The sequence below is a fragment of the Oncorhynchus kisutch genome, linkage group LG6 (assembly GCF_002021735.2).
Source record: "Oncorhynchus kisutch isolate 150728-3 linkage group LG6, Okis_V2, whole genome shotgun sequence".
NCBI lineage: Eukaryota > Metazoa > Chordata > Actinopteri > Salmoniformes > Salmonidae > Oncorhynchus > Oncorhynchus kisutch.
In genome coordinates, this window is record NC_034179.2 from 81291412 (window position 1) to 81310365 (window position 18954).

Sequence of the window (18954 nt, forward strand, 5' to 3'; positions counted from 1 at the left end):
AACTCAAATGGTTTCTTCAAGATTGGTACTCTGCTCAACCACCGGATTAAACACTCTCCCCCCCCCCCTTTTTTTTGTCATTACATACCTTTTTATTTTATTTTATTAACAACAAATCAATACATAAAGCACATGAGGGAACACAAGCATACATAGGTTACAAACAATGGACAATCGAGCTAGGGGGTACAATATCACATTACAATTACACAAGGACCTTAAGGGACATGCATATACTTACAATTCTAACAGCTTTTTTGTTAGTAGAGCATTTAACCGTCTTAAAATACAGTTCAATTTCTTTTTTTAGGGTACGAAAATTTGGTTTTCTGTTTGTAAATTTACATTTGTGTATATGAAATTTGGCCAAAAGCATAATGAAATTAATTACATAAAAATGTTTCAGTTTATTTCACCGGATTAAACACCAACAAACCGTACTCCTACTATTCTCGTCACTGTGCCCCACTGGGAAGTTATGCTACGGATAGGTTAAAATGGCATATTGCTGTTTCTTGCAGGCAGTTCATATGCACACCAGATCAGTGCTTTTACGATGACGTGGCACTGTTTATGACGTGAATCTTTCAAGATGGCGATGCACCTGCTTCATCGGTGGTAATTCTTTTAATTTCTAAAACGGTGTACATAAACGATAAAACAAAGCGTCGTTTCCAGTTGACAATAACTTTAATATTGGAGGACAACGTTGTCTTTATTACCTTTCAAACATGTCGACAGAGGAACTGTCAACCTCGGACAGCGAAGCTGCCTTTGCTGGGGCTGGCGAGCGATGGGCGCCCGTCGGCGCTGTAGCCAGTCCGGAGGATGAGAGCGGGAAGGGAAACGCGGTCGAGCCGAGGAGGAAAGGCTCAGCTGCGTCTGGTGAAACGGAGATGGTCGCAAGATTGAGGAAACTGGAGGACGAACAGGGCCTGCTGAATTCCTCGCTCCTCGCGTTGACATCTCATTTTGCACAAGTGCAGTTCCGCTTGAAGCAGATAGTTCACGCTCCAACTGATGAGAAGGAGAGGATGCTGGTAGAACTCGAGGAGTTTGCCTTCAAAGGCTGTCCTCACGTTGTGGGATGCAGGCCACAGGACTCTCAACAGCTTGAAAACGCGGTAAGTAGTCCATCTAGCCCACGGTTGGTCAGACTTGGTAGATCTAAGAATGTAAACAATGGTTCTTCTTCAGTAAATGATGTCAACACAAACACTCAATTGCTTGAGGTTGTGTGATTATGCAAGCTATAAGCTATCCATTATGTGTAGAAAAATAGGTTATGTTAGTCCCCCACAAAACAGACCACAGGCAGACACCAATTTAGGCCTACACCAACGTCCGTACACAGTGTTCCACCAGTAGTACCTGATGAGGGGATGGGGGGTGAGTGTGGTGGTCACAGTAGTTCTTACTTATGTAGACTAGTCATCATTCAGTGTCAGTAGGATAGCTGTGATGATGACCAATGGACACATATAGACTCAGACACACTCTGGGATGCAACACTTGGAAACATGTGCACACACACACATACAGGCAGTAGCAGCCACCGTCTTGTCAAACATCTCACAGGAAATGAAATTATCCGGGCGGCTACCTGGCTTTTGATTAAGGCTTTGGTTTGCATCAAAATATCAAGGCTGTGCTCTCTGTTCTGTTCCCTGAGACCTGTTATCTCCAGAATAAGATATAAAATGGTAGTATCTCATCAGCACAATAAGTGACTCACAGGCTCAGTTAACATGCTTCCAGAAGATCATTATCACTATTATTACAGATATCAGACCTGACCTCTGTAATAATTGCTTCTATATGCACAATTAAACCAAACTCCATTGTTTACTCCATGCAACTCTCCATTTACCTTCGAGATTATGTAATACTGTCTTTGATTAAAGGTTTTCTTTTTCTGATTTCCTCTGTGTCTACATGCTTTACTTGTAGGAGGACCTGGTGAGTCTGTCTTTAGTAAACATGCATGATGAATAAGGGCTGTGTATAGACCCTCCCCATCACTCCCTGTCCCCTTTGTACACCCCAGTCCTCCACTGACAGTGTATTCTGTGTTCTCTCTTCTCCACACAGAGTGAGAGGGAGAAGAGGGAGCGTCTGGAGGTCCAGAGGGAGAAGCAGAAGGAGCTCATCGTCCAGCTGAAGACCCAGTTGGATGACCTGGAGCGCTATGCCTACCAGGAGGGCAGCTACGACTCCCTGCCCCAGTCTGTGGTCATGGAGAGACAGAAGGTAGGGCTCCGTTCATGTACCAGAAGTCTCCCAAAAATCTATTCTATACAATGTTGTTTCCTCCCCATGTGTAATGTCCTGGTAATACTCATGACGGTTCCACTCTTCCACTGCCAGGTAATCATTGACGAGTTGATCAAGAAGCTGGATGTGAACTTCAACGAGGACATAGGGAACCTGACGCCTGAGGAGCTAAGACAGAGAGTGGACGCTGCCATCGCTCAAATAGTCAACCCAGCCAGGGTCAAGGAGCAGCTGGTGGACCAGCTCAAGACCCAGATCAGGGACCTAGAGATGTTCATCAACTTCATCCAGGGTAGGTGGCAGTGGGCCTGGGATGCCATGTTGGCTGTGGTTAGGTGTCTTGGAAGCTCTCACTAATACACACTTTGTTACTGAAATATTCCACCAATATTCTGACTTACTACTGTATTTTCCCTTTACCCAACAGATGAGGTAGGGAACCCTCTTCTGTCTGGCGGTGAACCCAGCCAGCAGCCGAGGACAGCGGGGCCCAACACCAGAGCCCCTGGAGGGAGGAAGAAAAGTCAGTTATCAGCCAGCATTATTATCATAGGCTCTACAACATCACTCACAATAGATCTGTTTTAACGATTCTCTTCTCCTGCCCATAGTGGGCCCAGAACAGGCCCAGAAGATGAGGCAGACGGGCTTGCAGCTGATCCAGCGGGCCCTGGCTGTGCTGCAGATCTTTGCAGTGAGCCAGTTTGGCTGTGCGGCTGGCCATGTTCCCCAGAGCATGTGGTCGCAGGGGGAAGGGGGCCAGGACTACAGCCCTCTGCTTCAGCGTCTGGAGGGGGCTGTAGACCGGGTTCGAGTGCAGGCCTCGTGCAGACAGCCCTCAGTAGATCATGTGGTCAGCTACAACAGCAGCTTGTCTTTGGGGTCCCGTGATGAGCTCACTGCCTCAGTGAGGAAGGAGCTGGCCATGGCTCTGAGAGACCTGCTAGCCCACGGTCTCTACTCCCCCTCCCAGGGCATGAGCCTGGTGCTGGCTCCCATCTCCTGCCTGCTGCCCTACAGACCTGGCCCAACAACCGTCCACCCCTGGGAGCTCTTTGTCAAGTATTACCACTCCAAAAACGGCAAGGCCTTCGTGGAGTCACCAGCCCGCCAGCTCTCGCAGTCCTTCAGCCTACCTGTTGCGGGCAATCCGGTCACTGTCACACCCAAGCAGTCTCTGCTCTGGGCCATTCACTCAGTGTTGCTGGAGCACGATCGCTACAAGCGAGGAGCAGACTCAGAGTTCAAGGCTCTGGTATGCATGGCTCTGAATGAGCAGAGGCTAGTGTCATGGCTTAACCTGCTTTGCAAGTCAGGGGCCTTGGTGCACCCGCACTACCAGCACTGGAGCTACATGGCCCAGACAGGCTTCGAGGGAGCCCTGCGCATCCTGGGACGTATCAGCCACCTCAAGTTTAACCTGCCGGTGGACCTGGCTGTGAGGCAGCTCAAGAACATCAAGGATGCCTTCTGAGAAGGGACTGTCGAGAGACCCAAAAACCATGCTTTCAGCTCACATGGTTACCAGGCCTGATTTAAGGGTAAAAAAATAATACAATCAACTGGCCCTTGAGGACTGGAAGGCATGGTTTGGGTCTCCCTCAAGTGCTGAAATTATAATTGGCATAAAAGATTTGTGCTAATGTTTCTTTATCTGTTTTACTTTAAATGTATCTTGGGTCATTGGGTCAAAACATTTTTATTAGCATCCTGTCTAAAACATGGCATGAATTCCGTGCAAAGCTGTTCAACAAAAATCAAGTGTGCAATGTTGAGATGCATTATATAGCAAATCTGATTTTTATATAGCAAAACTGTAACTAACATTTTATTTATCCATGCCTCCCATAACCACACAAAGGGAGCAGCATATCAAGATCTTAATGACTTGTTACATTGCATTATATGGAGCTTGTTGCCTCCCCTTAGGAAACACTTCCTTTATGTGATGTTGTTTGACTTGTCCCTATGGAGATGAGATACAGTAGCTCAGACCTATGCAGATAATATCATGAGGTTGGCCTTTTATTGTAATTCACTACTGTATAATGATTATCTATAGAATGGGTGATCATCAATGTGACCAAATGTATAGTCATTCCCTCCCCATACTCTAGTATGGGCAAAAACAGACCAGTATCCTGCACTGTCACTAAACTGTACATTTTGTGTTCTCTACGGAAGAGAATAATATGGGTTTACTACAGTTCACATTCACAGAGCATTGCTCTCTGTCTGTGGTTACTCAAAGCTCCACTGTTGTGTTCACAGAAGACGCGCACTATTCAATGCACTCAGGTCAAATGAACATGGCAACAGTGTATGCTCTCACCAATGAATGTACAAGAGAGGTCAAAATTCTAAAGATGTCACAAGTGTTCTGAAAATCAAAATGATAACTCATGTAGTGTCTCTCCGTTGAGAAATAAGCAGAACCTGCCTAACGTGTCTTAAAGGTAGATAACGTAGAGACCCTGTATTAAGTGCTGCTTTACTGGTCCAAATAGAAGTGATTTAAAAAATAAATGAACTTATATGATTTAACTATTTAGCTTATGTAATTACATATTTAATCGTCTAATATTTAAGATGATTGTGGGATGTGATCGTTTTCTCTGTTTCTATTTGTTTTTTGAATGGTGAATGAAAACCACTTGAAGTGAAATCTTCCTATTACATGTGAATCACATGGGGTGTATCCTGAAAAGCTGAATGTACAAACCATAGATACTGTTCATTTCCACATGAGTGAAAACTGTTTATCATCCCTGGTATGGTTTTTTCCAACCCTCATATTAAGGTGTTACCTACTTTGTTATTGGTTAAGTGCTGCTCCCAGACTTTCTGTTCTGTTCTCTTATGGTCTATGGTATTGTATTGAGATCTATTTCTATTTTGTTGTATAGTAAATTGCAAATGCCTCAGCCGGACCACTACCAGACTATGCTTGGATCTGGTCTGTGCTTTACTGGTGTGCATCTCCATGTAGTGTATGGGAGGACAGGTTGTCCTACATCGAAAGGGATACTTTGGTTTGCATAGTTCTGATGTGTTAGTGTGAAAATCAATACCCCCTTCATTTAGCCTGCATTGTTATTTTTCAAATGCACTGTGCTCATGTCAAAACTACTGTTAACACAAACATAGATGTACACATCACAATACTACTACTAAGGAATGTACATTTCTGTATGAAAAATGAGACTTAGTTACTGTCTCTGATTTGTTTTTGTTATTCTGTGCATACCCTACTGGTCAGATTGAGAAAAAGTTATACAGCTGTTTATTGTTTTTGTTCAATAGCTATGAATGTGAGAAAATAAACTATTTCAAAAACCTATTTCAGCCCATTCATTGCTTTCAACACACTTGTTGTCAATGCACATTAATAAGTCATATAGAATACAGGGGTAATAATGATGCCTGACACTTTTGTCTTTAGTTTAGTCAAGTTGCAGACCTTCACTTTGCATAGCAGCATCAGATAACACTGGCAACTGTGCCAACAACTGAATACGACGCCTTGATTCCCACATCACAAAGAAACTCAATATAGGGCTGACTCTAGGTTCCCTTTTATAAGCTTGACATAAATGACTCCTGAGTGGCGCAGCGGTTTAAGGCACTGCATCTCAGTGCTAGAGGCATCACTGCAGAACCTGGTTCGATCCTGGGCTGTATCACAACCAGCTGTGATCAGGAGTCCCACAATTGTCCCAGGGTCGTCCGGGTTAGGATAGGCCATCATTGTAAATAAGGATTTGTTCTTAACTGCCTTGCATTTTTTTTTATGACGTTCCAAAATAAAGGAACTGTTCCAGGACCAGTTCTGAGCATAGAGGTGTTCCGCTCGGCGGAAATGACGCATTGTTGATTTGATGTCAAAGGTCACGAAAATTTTCTCAACTTCCTTTCCTGCTAGCAGTGGCCACAGAATAGCACCAGTGAGTGAAATTCTCAACTGAATAATCTTCAACCATCTTGATAAATCCTGACGTTTACATACTTCTTAGTTGTTTTTTTACCCTAAAGTATACGTTTAAGATCCGGGTTTGTTGATAATTTCCCTTAATTTTACATTGGAAAAATGTGTGATTATATATAGTGTCTGCTATCCATATAGCTAGCGTTTCAACATGGCAGCTTGCTTGATGAGGTTCATGTCGATTCAAATCCAACCACTTCGGTTATGTAATTTATATAATCGGATAACCACAATGTGCTCGGTTAATGGCGTTCGGTTGCCTATTTGAATGTATACAACATATTGCCTAAATGGTAACGTTAAGCTAACTAGGTAAATAAACAGTGATGGCTGCCTAGCTAGGCTGGACAATAGGACGAGTCAAATTTACCTAAGGCTGAAAAACAGCTGAACGTTGGTTAACACCTACTTCAGTCAAGACATTATGTAATTTAACTTTTCATAAAATACTGTTTTTCGTTGCATGACTTGGCTACTTTACGTCGTTGTTGCTCCTGCAATCTCATTCAGTCATTGGTCATCTGACGTCCAAGCAGACGTAGTTTAGCTAATAGCATACTAATATTCTGTAGATATCAGTAGAATCTTTTATCTAGAAGCAATGAATATTGTCCCACATTGACCATTCCATGGCTTCTTGTCTAGTAATAATGCTTTTCTTTCGTAACTCACTTCTCTTGTCACCCAGAGATGGGCAAATTCATGAAACCTGGGAAGGTGGTGATGGTCCTTGCTGGGCGCTACGCTGGTCGTAAAGCTGTTATCGTCAAGGTAATTTTGATCCTGGGTTATTGTTAAATGTGCATGTTTCACTCTGTTTGATTAGTTACTGTTTGCTTGGACAATCCTCTTGCAATGTGGTCCATAAACACATTGCAAGAGCAATGAACAGCTAACTATATTGATTCTCTTCCTACAGAACATTGATGATGGTACCTCAGACCGCCCTTATAGCCATGCACTGGTCTCGGGCATTGACCGCTACCCCCGCAAAGTGACCACAACCATGGGCAAGAAGAAGATTGCCAAGAGGTCCAAGATCAAGGCTTTTGTAAAGGTGTACAACTACAATCACCTCATGCCCACCAGGTCAGTGGCAGGTGGACATGGGAATATGGGATGGGAGTAATGGTGGTTTAGGTGGCTGACATATGAGACTAAACTGTAGGTGACTAGCAGTATTGCATCCATGTAATATGTCCACATTTTCATGGAATTCTGGCAGTGACCAAACTGGCAGGGATCTATTAAGTGGGATGCAATATCAAGGAATGTATATATGGTGTACTGAGTGGACCCTATTCTGTTGGATGTGGTGAACTACCCTTTCGCACTCTTAAGCCAAGTTGTACTGAGCTGGCCTGGTTATGCATCCATATCCACCATAGTTGCTGTGCTGGAAAGATATCTGAGCCAGCAAAGTACGGTTTGGGTCAGCATGCTAGTGAAGTCTATGGCTGTTCAACCCATTTAATCTCTGCATGCATCAATTCAATTTGGTCTGTACTTAGTGAACTTGATAGGTGGCTTGGTTTGATTTTCATTCTTGATTCTTGGAATGTTCAGAGTAGGTGAAGTTTTATCCACTTGTGTTTGTCGTTATAGGAAATTGCCTTAGGTGTCTTACTAAGTGTCTTGCTGTGTTTTTCCCTGTACTCAGATACTCTGTGGACATTCCTCTGGACAAAACCGTCGTCAACAAGGACGTCTTCAGAGACCCTGCCCTGAAACGCAAAGCCAGGCGGGAGGCCAAGATTAAGTTTGAGGAGAGGTGAGTCTTTCCCACACCAGGAACCAGGACTTGTGAGAAATGCACAGGTTCCTTGTCCTGGTAATATCTGACACATGATACAAGTAGCTGAACTACTATAGGATAATTAAATATCATGCTTTTTCATCTCCATTGAATACCTTTTCTAAAATGTTTTTTTCTATCCACAGGTACAAGACAGGCAAGAACAAATGGTTCTTCCAGAAACTTAGATTCTAGGCGTTCATTGGTTTCACTAATAAATGTATAAAAAAAAAACATTGACTGGTGTTTTCATTTGTGGTTTTATTGACAAGTGTAAGATGTTTGAGATTAAGCTGACAAAAGCTGCTTGTTAATGACAATGTTCATGTCATGAATTCACTTATTGGCCCAACCAGACTTGTGTGAACATGGCATTGACAAGTAAAATAAGTGGAAATTTGTTGGGAGCGCAGTGAAGTACAATCTTGTCCTTGTACATTTTGCTCATTTCCATTTCAACACTCTCAAATTGGCACAGTGGTCACCAAGCTACTGAACGTGCATGTTTCCCAGCCACTAGCACACCTGAAATCTATTCAAGGTCATTTTATATATCTCAGCAAAAAAATGAACATCCCTTTTTCAGGACCCTGTCTTTTAAAAATAATTCAGAAAAATCAAAGTAACTTCACAGATCTTCATTGTAAAGGGGTTTAAACACTTACCTGTGCTTGTTCAATGAGCAATAAACAATGAATGAACATGCACCTGTGGAAGGATCATTAAGACACTAACAGCTTACAGACAGTAGGCAATTAAGGTCACAGTTATGACAACTTAAGACACAGGCCTTTTTACTGAATACTGGGAAAAACACCAAGAGAAATATGCCCAGGGTCCCTGCTCAACTGTGTGAATGTGCCTTAGGCATGCTGCAAGGAGGCATGGGGACTGCAGATGTGACCAGGGCAATAAATTGCAATGTCTACTGTGGAGACGCCTAAGAGCGCTACAAGGAGACAGGATGGACAGCTGATCGTACTCGCAGTGGCAGACCACGTAACAACACCTGCACAGGATCTGAACATCACACATGCAGGACAGGTACAGGATGGCAACAACTGCTTGAGTTCCACCAGGAACGCACAATCCCTCCATCAGTGCATAGACTGTCCGCTATAGGCTGAGGCAGGTCCTCACCAGATATCACTGGCAACAACATTGCCTATGGGCACCGTCACTGGACCAGACAGGACTGGCAAGAAGTGCTCTTCACTTGACGAGTTGCAGTTTTGTCTCACTGTTAATCGTCAAAGGAATGAGCGTTACACCGAGGCCTGTATTCTGGAGCGGGATTGAGGTGGAGGGTCCGTCATGGTCTGGGGCGGTGTCACAGCATCATCGGACTGAGGTTGTTGTCATTGCAGGCAATCTCAACGCTGTGCGTTACAGGGAAGACATCCTCCTCCCTCGTGTGTTACCCTTCCTGCAGGCTCATCCTGACATGACCCTCCAGCATGACAATGCCACCAGCCATACTGCTCGTTCTGTGCGTGATTTCCTGCAAGACAGGAATGTCAGGGTTCTGCCATGGCCAGCGAAGAGCCCGGATCTCAATCCCATTGAGCACGTCTGGGACCTGTTGGATTGGAGGGTGAGGGCTAGGGCCATTCCCCCCCCAGAAATGTCCGGAAACTTGCAGGTGCCTTGGTGGAAGAGTGGGGTAACATCTCACAGCAAGAACTGGCAAATCTGGTGTAGTCCATGAGGAGGAGATGACCTGCAGCTGGTGACCTGCAGCTATTTTTCCAACACCAGATACTGATTGTTACTTGTTCAGTTTATGTCTCAGTTGTTGAATCTTGTTATGTTAATGTAAATATTTACACGTTAGGTTTGCTGAAAAAAAAACACAGCTGACAGTGAGAGGATGTTTCTTTTTTTGCTGAGTTTATATATACAGTTGAAATCGGAAGTTTACATACACTTAGGTTGGAATCATTAACTCGTTTTTCAACCACTCCACAAATTTCTTGTTAACAAACTATAGTTTTGGCAAGTCGTTTAGGACATCTACTTGTGCATGACACAAGTCATTTTTCCAACACTTGTTTACAGTCAGATTATTTCATTATTTCAAATAATTCCCTGGATCACAATTCCAGTGGGTCAGAAGTTTACATACACTAAGTTGACTGTGCTTTTAAACAGCTTGGAAAATTCCAGAAAATTATGTCATGGCTTTAGAAGCTTCTGATAGGCTAATTGACATAATTTGAGTCAATTGGAGGTGTACCTGTGGCTGTATTTCAAGGCCTACCTTCAAACTCAGTGCCTCTTTGCTTGACATCATGGGAAAATCAAAAGAAATCAGTCAAGACCTCAGGGAAATAAATTGTAGACCTCCACAATTCTGGTTCATCCTTGGGAGCAATTTCCAAATGCCTGAAGGTACCATGTTCATCTGTACAAACAATAGTACGCAAGTATAAAAACCATGGGACCACACAGCCATCATACGGCTCAGGAAGGAGATGCGTTCTGTCTCCTAGAGATGAACGTACTTTGGTGCGAAAAGTGTAAATCAATCCCAGAACAACAGCAAAGGACCTTGTGTAGATGCTGGAGGAAACAGGTACAAAAGTATCTATATCTACAGTAAAACGAGTCCTATATCGACATGTCCTGAAAGGCCGCTCAGCAAGGAAGAAGCCACTGCTCCAAAACCGCCATAAAAAAAGCCAGACTACGGTTTGCAACTGCACATGCGGACAAAGATCGTAGTTTTTGGAGAAATGTCCTCTGGTCTGATGAAACAGAAATAGAACTGTTTGGCCATAATGACCATCATTATGTTTGGAGGAAAAAGGGGAGGCTTGCAAACCAAAGAACACCATCCCAAATGTGAAGCATGGGGGTGGCAGCATCATGTTGTGGGGGTGCTATGCTGCAGGAGGGACTGGTGCACTTCACACAATAGATGGCATGGGGATGGAAAATTATCTGGATATAATGAAGCAACATCTCAAGACATCAGTCAGGAAGTTAAAGCTTGGTCACAAATGGGTCTTCCAAATGGACAATGACCCCAAGCTTACTTCCAAAGTTGTGGCAAAATGGCTTCAGGACAACAAAGTCTCAAGGTATTAGAGTGGCCATCACAAACTGACCTCAACCCCATAGACAATTTGTGGGCAGAACTGAAAAAGTGTGTGTGAGCAAGGAGGCTTACAAACCTGACTCAGTTACACCAGCTCTGTCAGGAGGAATGGGCCAAAATTCACCCAACTTATTGTGGAAGCTTGTGGAAGGATACCCGAAAAGTTTGACCCAAGTTAAACAATTTAAAGGCAATGCTACCAAATACTAATTGAGTATATGTTAACTTCTGACCCACGGGGAATGTGATGAAAAAAAGAAATGCTGAAATAAATCACTCTACTATTATTCTGACTTTTCACATTCTTATAATAAAGTGGTGTTCCTAACTGACCTAAAACAGGGACTTTTTTACTAGGATTAAATGTCAGGAACTGTGAAAAACTGAGTTTAAATGTGTGTGTGTGTGTGTCGTCGACTAAGGTGTGTGTCGACTTCCGACTTCAACTGTATGTATACTCAGTAAAAGCTGGTGTATTGAGTGCTGTGCTGGCTACCCAAGCGCCTACCTCTTGTCGAAATCTGCCGTCTCGTTTTGAAGAAACTGAAACTGAAAGAAAAAGAAGACGTACCACTTCACAACAGCTAACTACAGTAAGTTGTTGACTCCGCTTTGTCTTCTATAAAATCGTAACTAAATGAATGTTTTAATTTAAAATAGATTGGATATGTGTTAAGAGTCATACTTTTTTGTTAAAGACTTCAAATGAACGGTCAATGGTACTTGGACGCGTTGAAAGTCGGACCGACTCAAAAAGGAATGTGTAGCTATATGAATACCGAACGCATTTTATAAAGTGTAACCTACACTAGTCAGTGGAGACGTTGGCTGCGTTTAGACAGCAAGTCCAACTCTGATATTTTTTCCAGTAATTGGTCTTTTGATCTGTCACAGCTCTTTTTCATTATAAATTGGGCCTACTTCACATTTTCCACGACATTTTATACTCTTTACAGATTAGCGTCAATTTCTCCGACAGTCATGTGTGATGAGGTAAGGGGGAACCCAATCTTCAGTGAGTCTTATCATTTTTGTAAACAGGCCTGACCTAATGGAATGGAATTGTTTTTCAGGATTTCTCCTTAATTACAGACAGCCAGGGATCACAAAACACCTTGGATGGAATCCTAAATGCTATCAGCAAATGCAAGGTATATTTGACCAAAGAAACTCCAGTCACCCAAGTCATAGACATTTCTCTCTGCTAAAACGGCAAGGGTACCCAAGTGCTAAGTCTAGGACCAAAAGGCTCCTTAACAGCTCCTACCCCCAAGCCAGAATACAATGAAATGGCCACCAGGACTATTTACATTTTAACACTGCTGCTACTCGCTGTTTATCTATGCATAGTCACTTTATCCCTACCTACATGTACACATTTCCTCGACTAACCTGTACACCTGCACATTGAACCGGTACCCCCTGTATATAGCCTCATTATTGTTATTTTATTGTTACTTTTTATAATTGGTAAATATTTTCTTAACTCTTTCTCATTGTTGGTTAAGTAAGCATTTCACGGTAAGGTCTACTACACCTGTTGTCACATGCGCCAAATACAAAGTTTCATTTGAATTGTAGAATAAATAAATAAAAAATATATATACAGTGCCTTGCATAAGTATTCATCCCCCTTGGCATTTTTCCTATTTTGTTGCAATACAACCAGTAATTTAAATGGATTTTTATTTGGATTTCATGTAATGGATATACACAGAATAGTCCAAATTGGTGAAGTGAAATGAAAAAAATGGTTGTTTAAAAAAAAATACAAACGGAAAAGTGGTGCATGCATATGTATTCACCCCCATTGCTACGAAGCCCCTAAATCATATCTGGTGCAACCAATTACCTTCAGAAGTCATATAATTAGTTAAATAAAGTCCACCTGTGTGCAGTCTGTGTCACATGATCTGCCACATGATATCAGGATATATACACCTCTTCTGAAAGGCCCCAGAGTCTGCTACACCACTAAGCAAGTGGCATCACCAAGCAAGTGGCACCATGAAGATCAAGGAGCTCTCCAAACAGTTCAGGGACAAAGTTGTGGAGAAATACAGTTCAGGGTTAGGTTATAAAAAATGATCTGAAACTTCGAACATCCCACGGAGCACCATTAAATCCATTATTAAAAAATGGAAAGAATATGGCACCACAACAAAGCTGCCAAGAGAGGGCCGCCCACCAAAACTCACAGACCAGGCAAGGAGGGCATTAATCAGAGAGGCAACAAAGAGACCAAAGATAACCCTGAAAGAGCTGCAAAGCTCAACAGCGGAGATTGGAGTATTTGTCCATAGGACCACTTTTTAAGACAGACTCAACAGAGCTGGGCTTTACAGAAGACTGGCAAGAAAAAAGCCATTGCTTAAAGAAAAAAAATGGATCCAAAAGGAATGTGGGAGACTCCCCAAACATATGGAAGAAGGTACTCTGGTCAGAGGAGACTAAAAGTGAGCTTTTTGGCCATCAATGAAAATGCTATGTCTGGCGCAAACCCAACACCTCTCATCACCCCGAGAACATCATCCCCACAGTGAAGCGTGGTGGCAGCATCATGCTGTGGGGATGTTTTTCATCAGCAGGGGCTGGGATACTGGTCAGAATTGAAGGAATGATAGATGGCGCTTAATACAGGGAGATTCCTGTTTCAGTCTTCTAGAGATTTAAGACATGGATGGAGGTTCATCCTTCCAGCTGGACAACGACATTAAGCATACTGCTAAAGCAACGCTTGAGTGGTTTAAGGGGAAATGTCTTGGAATGACCTAGTCAAAGCCCAGACCTTAATCCAACTGCGAATCTGTGGTATGATTTAAACATCTCTGTACACCAGTGGAACCCATTCAACTTGAAGGAGCTGGAGCAATTTTGCCTTGAAGAATGGGCAAAAATTCCAGTGGCTAAATGTACCAAGTTTATGGAGACATACCCCAAGAGACTTGCAGCTATAATTCCTGCAAAAGGTGGCTCTACAAAGTATTGACTTTGGGCGGGGTGAATAGTTATGCACGCTCAAGTTGAGAATTTTTTTAGTCTTATTTCTGGTTTGTTTCACTATTTTTTTGGGGTATTTTGCATCTTCAAAGTGGTAGGCATGTTGTGTAAATCAAATGATACAAACCCCCCCCAAAAAATCTATTTTAATTCCAGGTTGTAAGGCAACAAAATAGGAAAAATGCCAAGGGGGTGAATACTTTAGCAAGCCACTGTGTGTGTGTGTGTGTGTGTATATATATATATATATATATATTAGTTAAAGTCGGAAGTTTACATACACCTTAGCCAAATACATTTAAACTCCGTTTTTCACAATTCCTGACATTTAATCCTAGTAAGAATTCCCTGTCTTAGGTCGGTTAGGATCACCACTTTATTTTAAGAATGTGAAATGCCAGAATAATAGTAGAGTGATTTATTTCAGCTTTTATTTCTTTCATCACATTTCCAGTGGGTCAGAAGTTTACATACACTCAATTAGTATTTGGTAGCATTGCCATTCAATTGTTTTAACCTGAGTGAAACGTTTTGGGTTGTCTTCCACAGGTTTCCCACAATAAGTTGGGTGCATTTTGGCCCATTCCTCCTGACAGAGCTGGTGTAACTGAGTTAGGTTTGTAGGCCTCCTTGCTCACACGCTTTTTCAGTTCTGCCCACAAATTTTCTATAGGATTGAGGTCAGGGCTTTGTGATGGCCACTCCAATACCTTGACTTTGTTGTCCTTAAGCCATTTTGCCACAACTTTGGAACTTGCTTGGGGTCTTTGTCCATTTGGAAGACCCATTTGCGACTAAGCTTTAACTTCCTGACTGATGTCTTGAGATGTTGCTTCAATATATCCAGATAATTTTCCATCCTCATGAGACCTCTATTTTGTGATGTGCACCAGTCCCTCCTGCAGCAAAGCACCCCCGTGTTTCACGGTTGGCTTGCAAGCCTCCCACTTTTTCCTCCAATCATAACGATGGTAATTATGGCCAAACAGTTCTATTTTTGTTTCATCAGACCAGAGGACATTTCTACAAAAAGTATGATCTTTGTCCCCATGTGCAGTTGCAAACCGTAGTCTGGCTTTTTTATGGCGGTTTTGGAGCAGTGGCTTCTTCCTTGCTGAGCGGACTTTCAGGATATGTCGATATAGGACTCGTTTTACTGTAGATACTTTTGTACCTGTTTCCTCCAGCATCTTCACAAGGTCCTTTGCTGTTGTTCTGGGATTGATTTGCACTTTTCGCACCTAAGTATGTTCATCTCTAGGAGACGGAATGCATCTCCTTCCTGAGCGGTATGACGGCCATGGTGTTTATACTTGCGTACTATTGTTTGTACAGATGAATGTGGTACCTTCAGGTGTTTGGAAATTGCTCCCAAGGGTGAACCAGGCTTGTGGAGGTCTACCATTCTTTTCTGAGGTCTTGGCTGATTTCTTTTGATTTTCACATGATGTCAAGCAAAGAGGCACTGAGTTTGAAGGTAGGCCTTGAAATACATCCACAGGTACACCTCCAATTGACTCAAATGTCAATTAGTCAATCAGTAGCTTCTAAAGCGCTGACATTTTCTTGAATTTTCCAAGCTGTTTAAAAGTACAGTCAACTTAGTGTATGTAAACTTCTGACCCACTGTAATTGTGATACAGTGAGTTATAATTGAAATAATCTGTCTAAACAATTGTTTAAAAAATTGCTTGTCATTCACAAAGTAGATATCCTAACCGACTTTCCAAAACTATAGTTTGTTAACAATAAATTTGTAGTGGTTGAAAAACAAGTTTTAATGATTCCAACCTAAGTGTATGTAAACTCCCGACTTCAAGTGTGTCTGTGTATATATATATATATATATATGAGGCTTTGTCAACTGTGTAATAATTAATGCATGTTTAATCCCGTTGGTGAGTGTAGCCTATGGCTCAAGGGCCTCATAGAATCTGTGTTCTCAGGTTCAACACAATCAGTTGCTGAAGGAGCAGCAGGACCTGTCCAGAGCCAGGGATGACCAGGAGGACCTTGCTAAACAGTTCAGACAGCGCGTAGTCAAACTGAGGATATCTCTGGAAGAGGATGACAACAACCAAGCCAGGGATGTAGACTCTGAAAGGGTATGACAAACTCTCAAACCACTAAACCGAAGATCAACACTAGAATTCACTTTTTTCTTAGGATATCGCTATATTTTGCTTATCCTATACTTCGTGGCTTTTTGCAGGGTTGAGCGATGTCTTGATAGAGGTTTTGTACTCTGCCTGAATGACTAATAGGAGTAATGTTTCTCTGCAGAAGAAGATAGCCGCCCTGCATGATGAGGAGAGCAGACTGAAGAGGGAGATCCAGAGAGCAGAGGAAGAACTGCAGCTTGAGGAGGAGAGCGCCCACCACCTCAAGCAGCAGACTGATGTAGGGCCACACCCCAAAACTCAGGAGCTGTATTATTAGTCTTGGTGTGGCTGTGTACTGTAGTAGGTGTGTTGAGATTTAGTTGACTGTTGAAGATGGTCTCTCTCGGTTTTAGGTGTCTACTGCTGCAGTGCCTGAAAAGAAGGTTGTGTTCACTGGAGAAACGGGTGATGGCGCAAACACACTCCATTTTAATGTGAAGCCACATATAGTGTATCCAATGGAGGAGGGCACTGCACTGATCACTTTTGAGGATGAGGAAGGTAAGACCGAAACCTTTACTCTGTCTAGCACCTATTTTATTTCTGTGGTTATTATACCGCCTTTCCTCCACAGTGGCCCAGAAGATCCTGAGCCTGAGGGAGCATAAGGTGGATCTGGATGGGGATTGTGCCATCACTCTGGAGGCCAAGCTTGTACAGCTGCTGGTGCCCTGTCAAGTAGAGGTACAACCACAGAGACCCATCTCCATTTACTAGTGTTTAGGTGTCAGGAAGATGATGTAATGAGTGCAATACAAGGGCCTGAACAACTGTGGCTCTGTTATGAAGAGTGTCATGTGCAGAATAACTTGGATTACATCCAGTTAGTTTATTGTATGTATGTCATTGCATTCCTTTGTGTGAACCAGTGTCTGTGTGTGCACCTGTCTCTCTACCTCAGATGGACACCGAGGTATGTTCCCGCCGTATCCTGGTTTCCAACCTGCCCAAGAAGGTCGGGGAGGACCGCTTGCTCGACAAACTGGAGATCCACTTTGCCAAGAGCAAGAATGGAGGGGGGGAGGTGGATGACTCTGACATGTTGCATGATTCTGGCAACGTGGTCATCACTTTTACAGAAAACAATAGTACGCAAGTCAAGTTCCTGTTGGAAAATGTCATTTTCTTCATAAAGGGAAAAAGCTCAGAATAATTAATTTTCATATTGTTATTTCTGTCCATTCCTTCTGACTTTATATAATTAGAAATGTACAACTTTTGATTAACTGAGCATACTGTGCATTGTTTACCACAGTTGCCAAAGGCCTGGCTGACAAGCTGTACCACGATGTGGAGTTTGAGAAAGGGAGGAAGCACAGTGTGAAGGTGACTCCATTTCTGAACGGAGAGATCACAAGTTTCCAGGTAAGCAGATTGCATGTTCATGGCCATGAGTTTATCCCTTTAACTTCATGACAACCAGACTATAAAATAAGCAAGCTACACTATCAGCAGAAATACCTTTATGCCTAGTGAAATCATCAATTCAGAGAGTAATGTTATAAACCGTACAGTTTCAGTCTGTGGTGCACCCATTCAAATTTGGTTAAAAGTTACTACAATGGGATTGTTATACAATTATAATTCCAGGGTTAAGCTAAAGTAATGTACATGTTTACATATTGGTTTCCACATTACCTCACCTCGAAACTCAAGGCCCTTTACACTAGATAATAGGTGCTCAACTCATTGTTTGGGACTTACAGACAATCTAGTCCAACCATTAGTGTCTAGAAGCTGTCTGCAGTAAGGCGATATCCTCCAATCTGATCCTTCTCGCCCCTCTACCAGACACGGCTGTCAGCGTGTGGGCGTACTGTGCTGCTGACTGGCATCCCTGCCGTCATGGAGCAGGAGAACCTGCAGGACCTGCTGGAGATCCACTTCCAGAAGACCAGTAACGGTGGGGGAGAGGTGGACGCCTTCCTCTACAACCCTCTGGGGCAGCACACCCTGGCCCTGTTCGAGGAGGACTGTCCCACTGAAGACCAGAGCCAGTGAGAGGGCCAGGCACTGATAGCCCTCCCCCTAGTGAGCTCAGACACCTTTCTATTGCTGCTCATCTATCCCATCTCAGTACAGGATCAGTTAAATCCAGCCTGGGGATCTAATCCTGGCCTGCTATCAGCATAGAGGTATGATCTCAATTGCAATCTTTCAACCAAATGCTAATCTTAGTCAAAAGCTTTGGCACAGTGCCAACCCCTGAGTTTACATCGTGTCTAATATTGTCTTTTCTGGGATACCTGTTTCAAAACATAATTTGGTAGAACCATCTATTTATATAGAATTTCTGATTTATGTATGCAGATAATTTTGTGTGAAATGTTCTTAGTGAAGAAAAAATATTCAGAACAAAATGAAGTTGCCAAAGAAATGTAAATTATGCTTGACAAGACTAATTTAGATAACTTAAAGATAACGTTTAGAAGGAATCCGTATTCTACAGCTGTCACAATTTAGTGTTCTATAATCGTGGTATTCTATTGCTTTCTGTCATTCTTAGTATTGAATGATCCTGTACGGTAGAATCAGTGATTGTAATAAAGTCTGTCCAATGGACCAAGTCAAACATTACGATGGTGTGTGTGGTTCGTTCAGTATTACTGAGAAGGGACTACACTGACAATGTGAGATT

At 42.7% G+C, this 18954-nt stretch overlaps 3 protein-coding genes across 5 annotated transcripts; all 3 read left to right on the forward strand.

The window, feature by feature from the left end:
* The first annotated feature begins 524 nt into the window (after positions 1 to 524).
* Positions 525 to 5614, forward strand: LOC109898696 (RUN domain-containing protein 1). Of its 2 annotated transcripts, XM_031827860.1 has the most exons (6): positions 525 to 1124; positions 1951 to 1959; positions 2092 to 2250; positions 2368 to 2566; positions 2702 to 2797; positions 2886 to 5614. In XM_031827860.1, exons 1-6 carry the CDS (start codon positions 732 to 734, stop codon positions 3746 to 3748), a joined length of 1719 nt encoding a protein of 572 aa, XP_031683720.1. In that variant the 5' UTR covers positions 525 to 731; the 3' UTR covers positions 3749 to 5614. The 2 variants fall into 2 exon arrangements, with proteins under 2 accessions (XP_031683720.1, XP_020349377.2); XM_020493788.2 differs by lacking the exon at positions 1951 to 1959 and having other exon boundaries at positions 527 to 1124.
* A 508-nt stretch (positions 5615 to 6122) lies between these two features.
* Positions 6123 to 8290, forward strand: LOC109898708 (60S ribosomal protein L27-like). Of its 2 annotated transcripts, none has more exons than XM_020493805.2 (5): positions 6123 to 6218; positions 6948 to 7030; positions 7179 to 7348; positions 7920 to 8030; positions 8201 to 8290. In XM_020493805.2, the coding sequence occupies exons 2-5, from the start codon at positions 6950 to 6952 to the stop codon at positions 8247 to 8249; spliced, it is 411 nt and encodes a 136-aa protein (XP_020349394.1). In that variant the 5' UTR covers positions 6123 to 6218; positions 6948 to 6949; the 3' UTR covers positions 8250 to 8290. The 2 variants fall into 2 exon arrangements, with proteins under 2 accessions (XP_020349394.1, XP_031683722.1); XM_031827862.1 differs by having other exon boundaries at positions 6190 to 6324.
* A 3269-nt stretch (positions 8291 to 11559) lies between these two features.
* On the forward strand, positions 11560 to 18893 carry LOC109898700 (interferon-induced 35 kDa protein homolog). Its single transcript, XM_020493795.2, has 10 exons — positions 11560 to 11747; positions 12111 to 12147; positions 12228 to 12305; positions 16101 to 16259; positions 16438 to 16554; positions 16670 to 16817; positions 16891 to 17000; positions 17218 to 17404; positions 17572 to 17681; positions 18108 to 18893. The coding sequence occupies exons 2-10, from the start codon at positions 12136 to 12138 to the stop codon at positions 18315 to 18317; spliced, it is 1131 nt and encodes a 376-aa protein (XP_020349384.2). The 5' UTR covers positions 11560 to 11747; positions 12111 to 12135; the 3' UTR covers positions 18318 to 18893.
* The last annotated feature ends 61 nt before the right edge of the window (positions 18894 to 18954 follow it).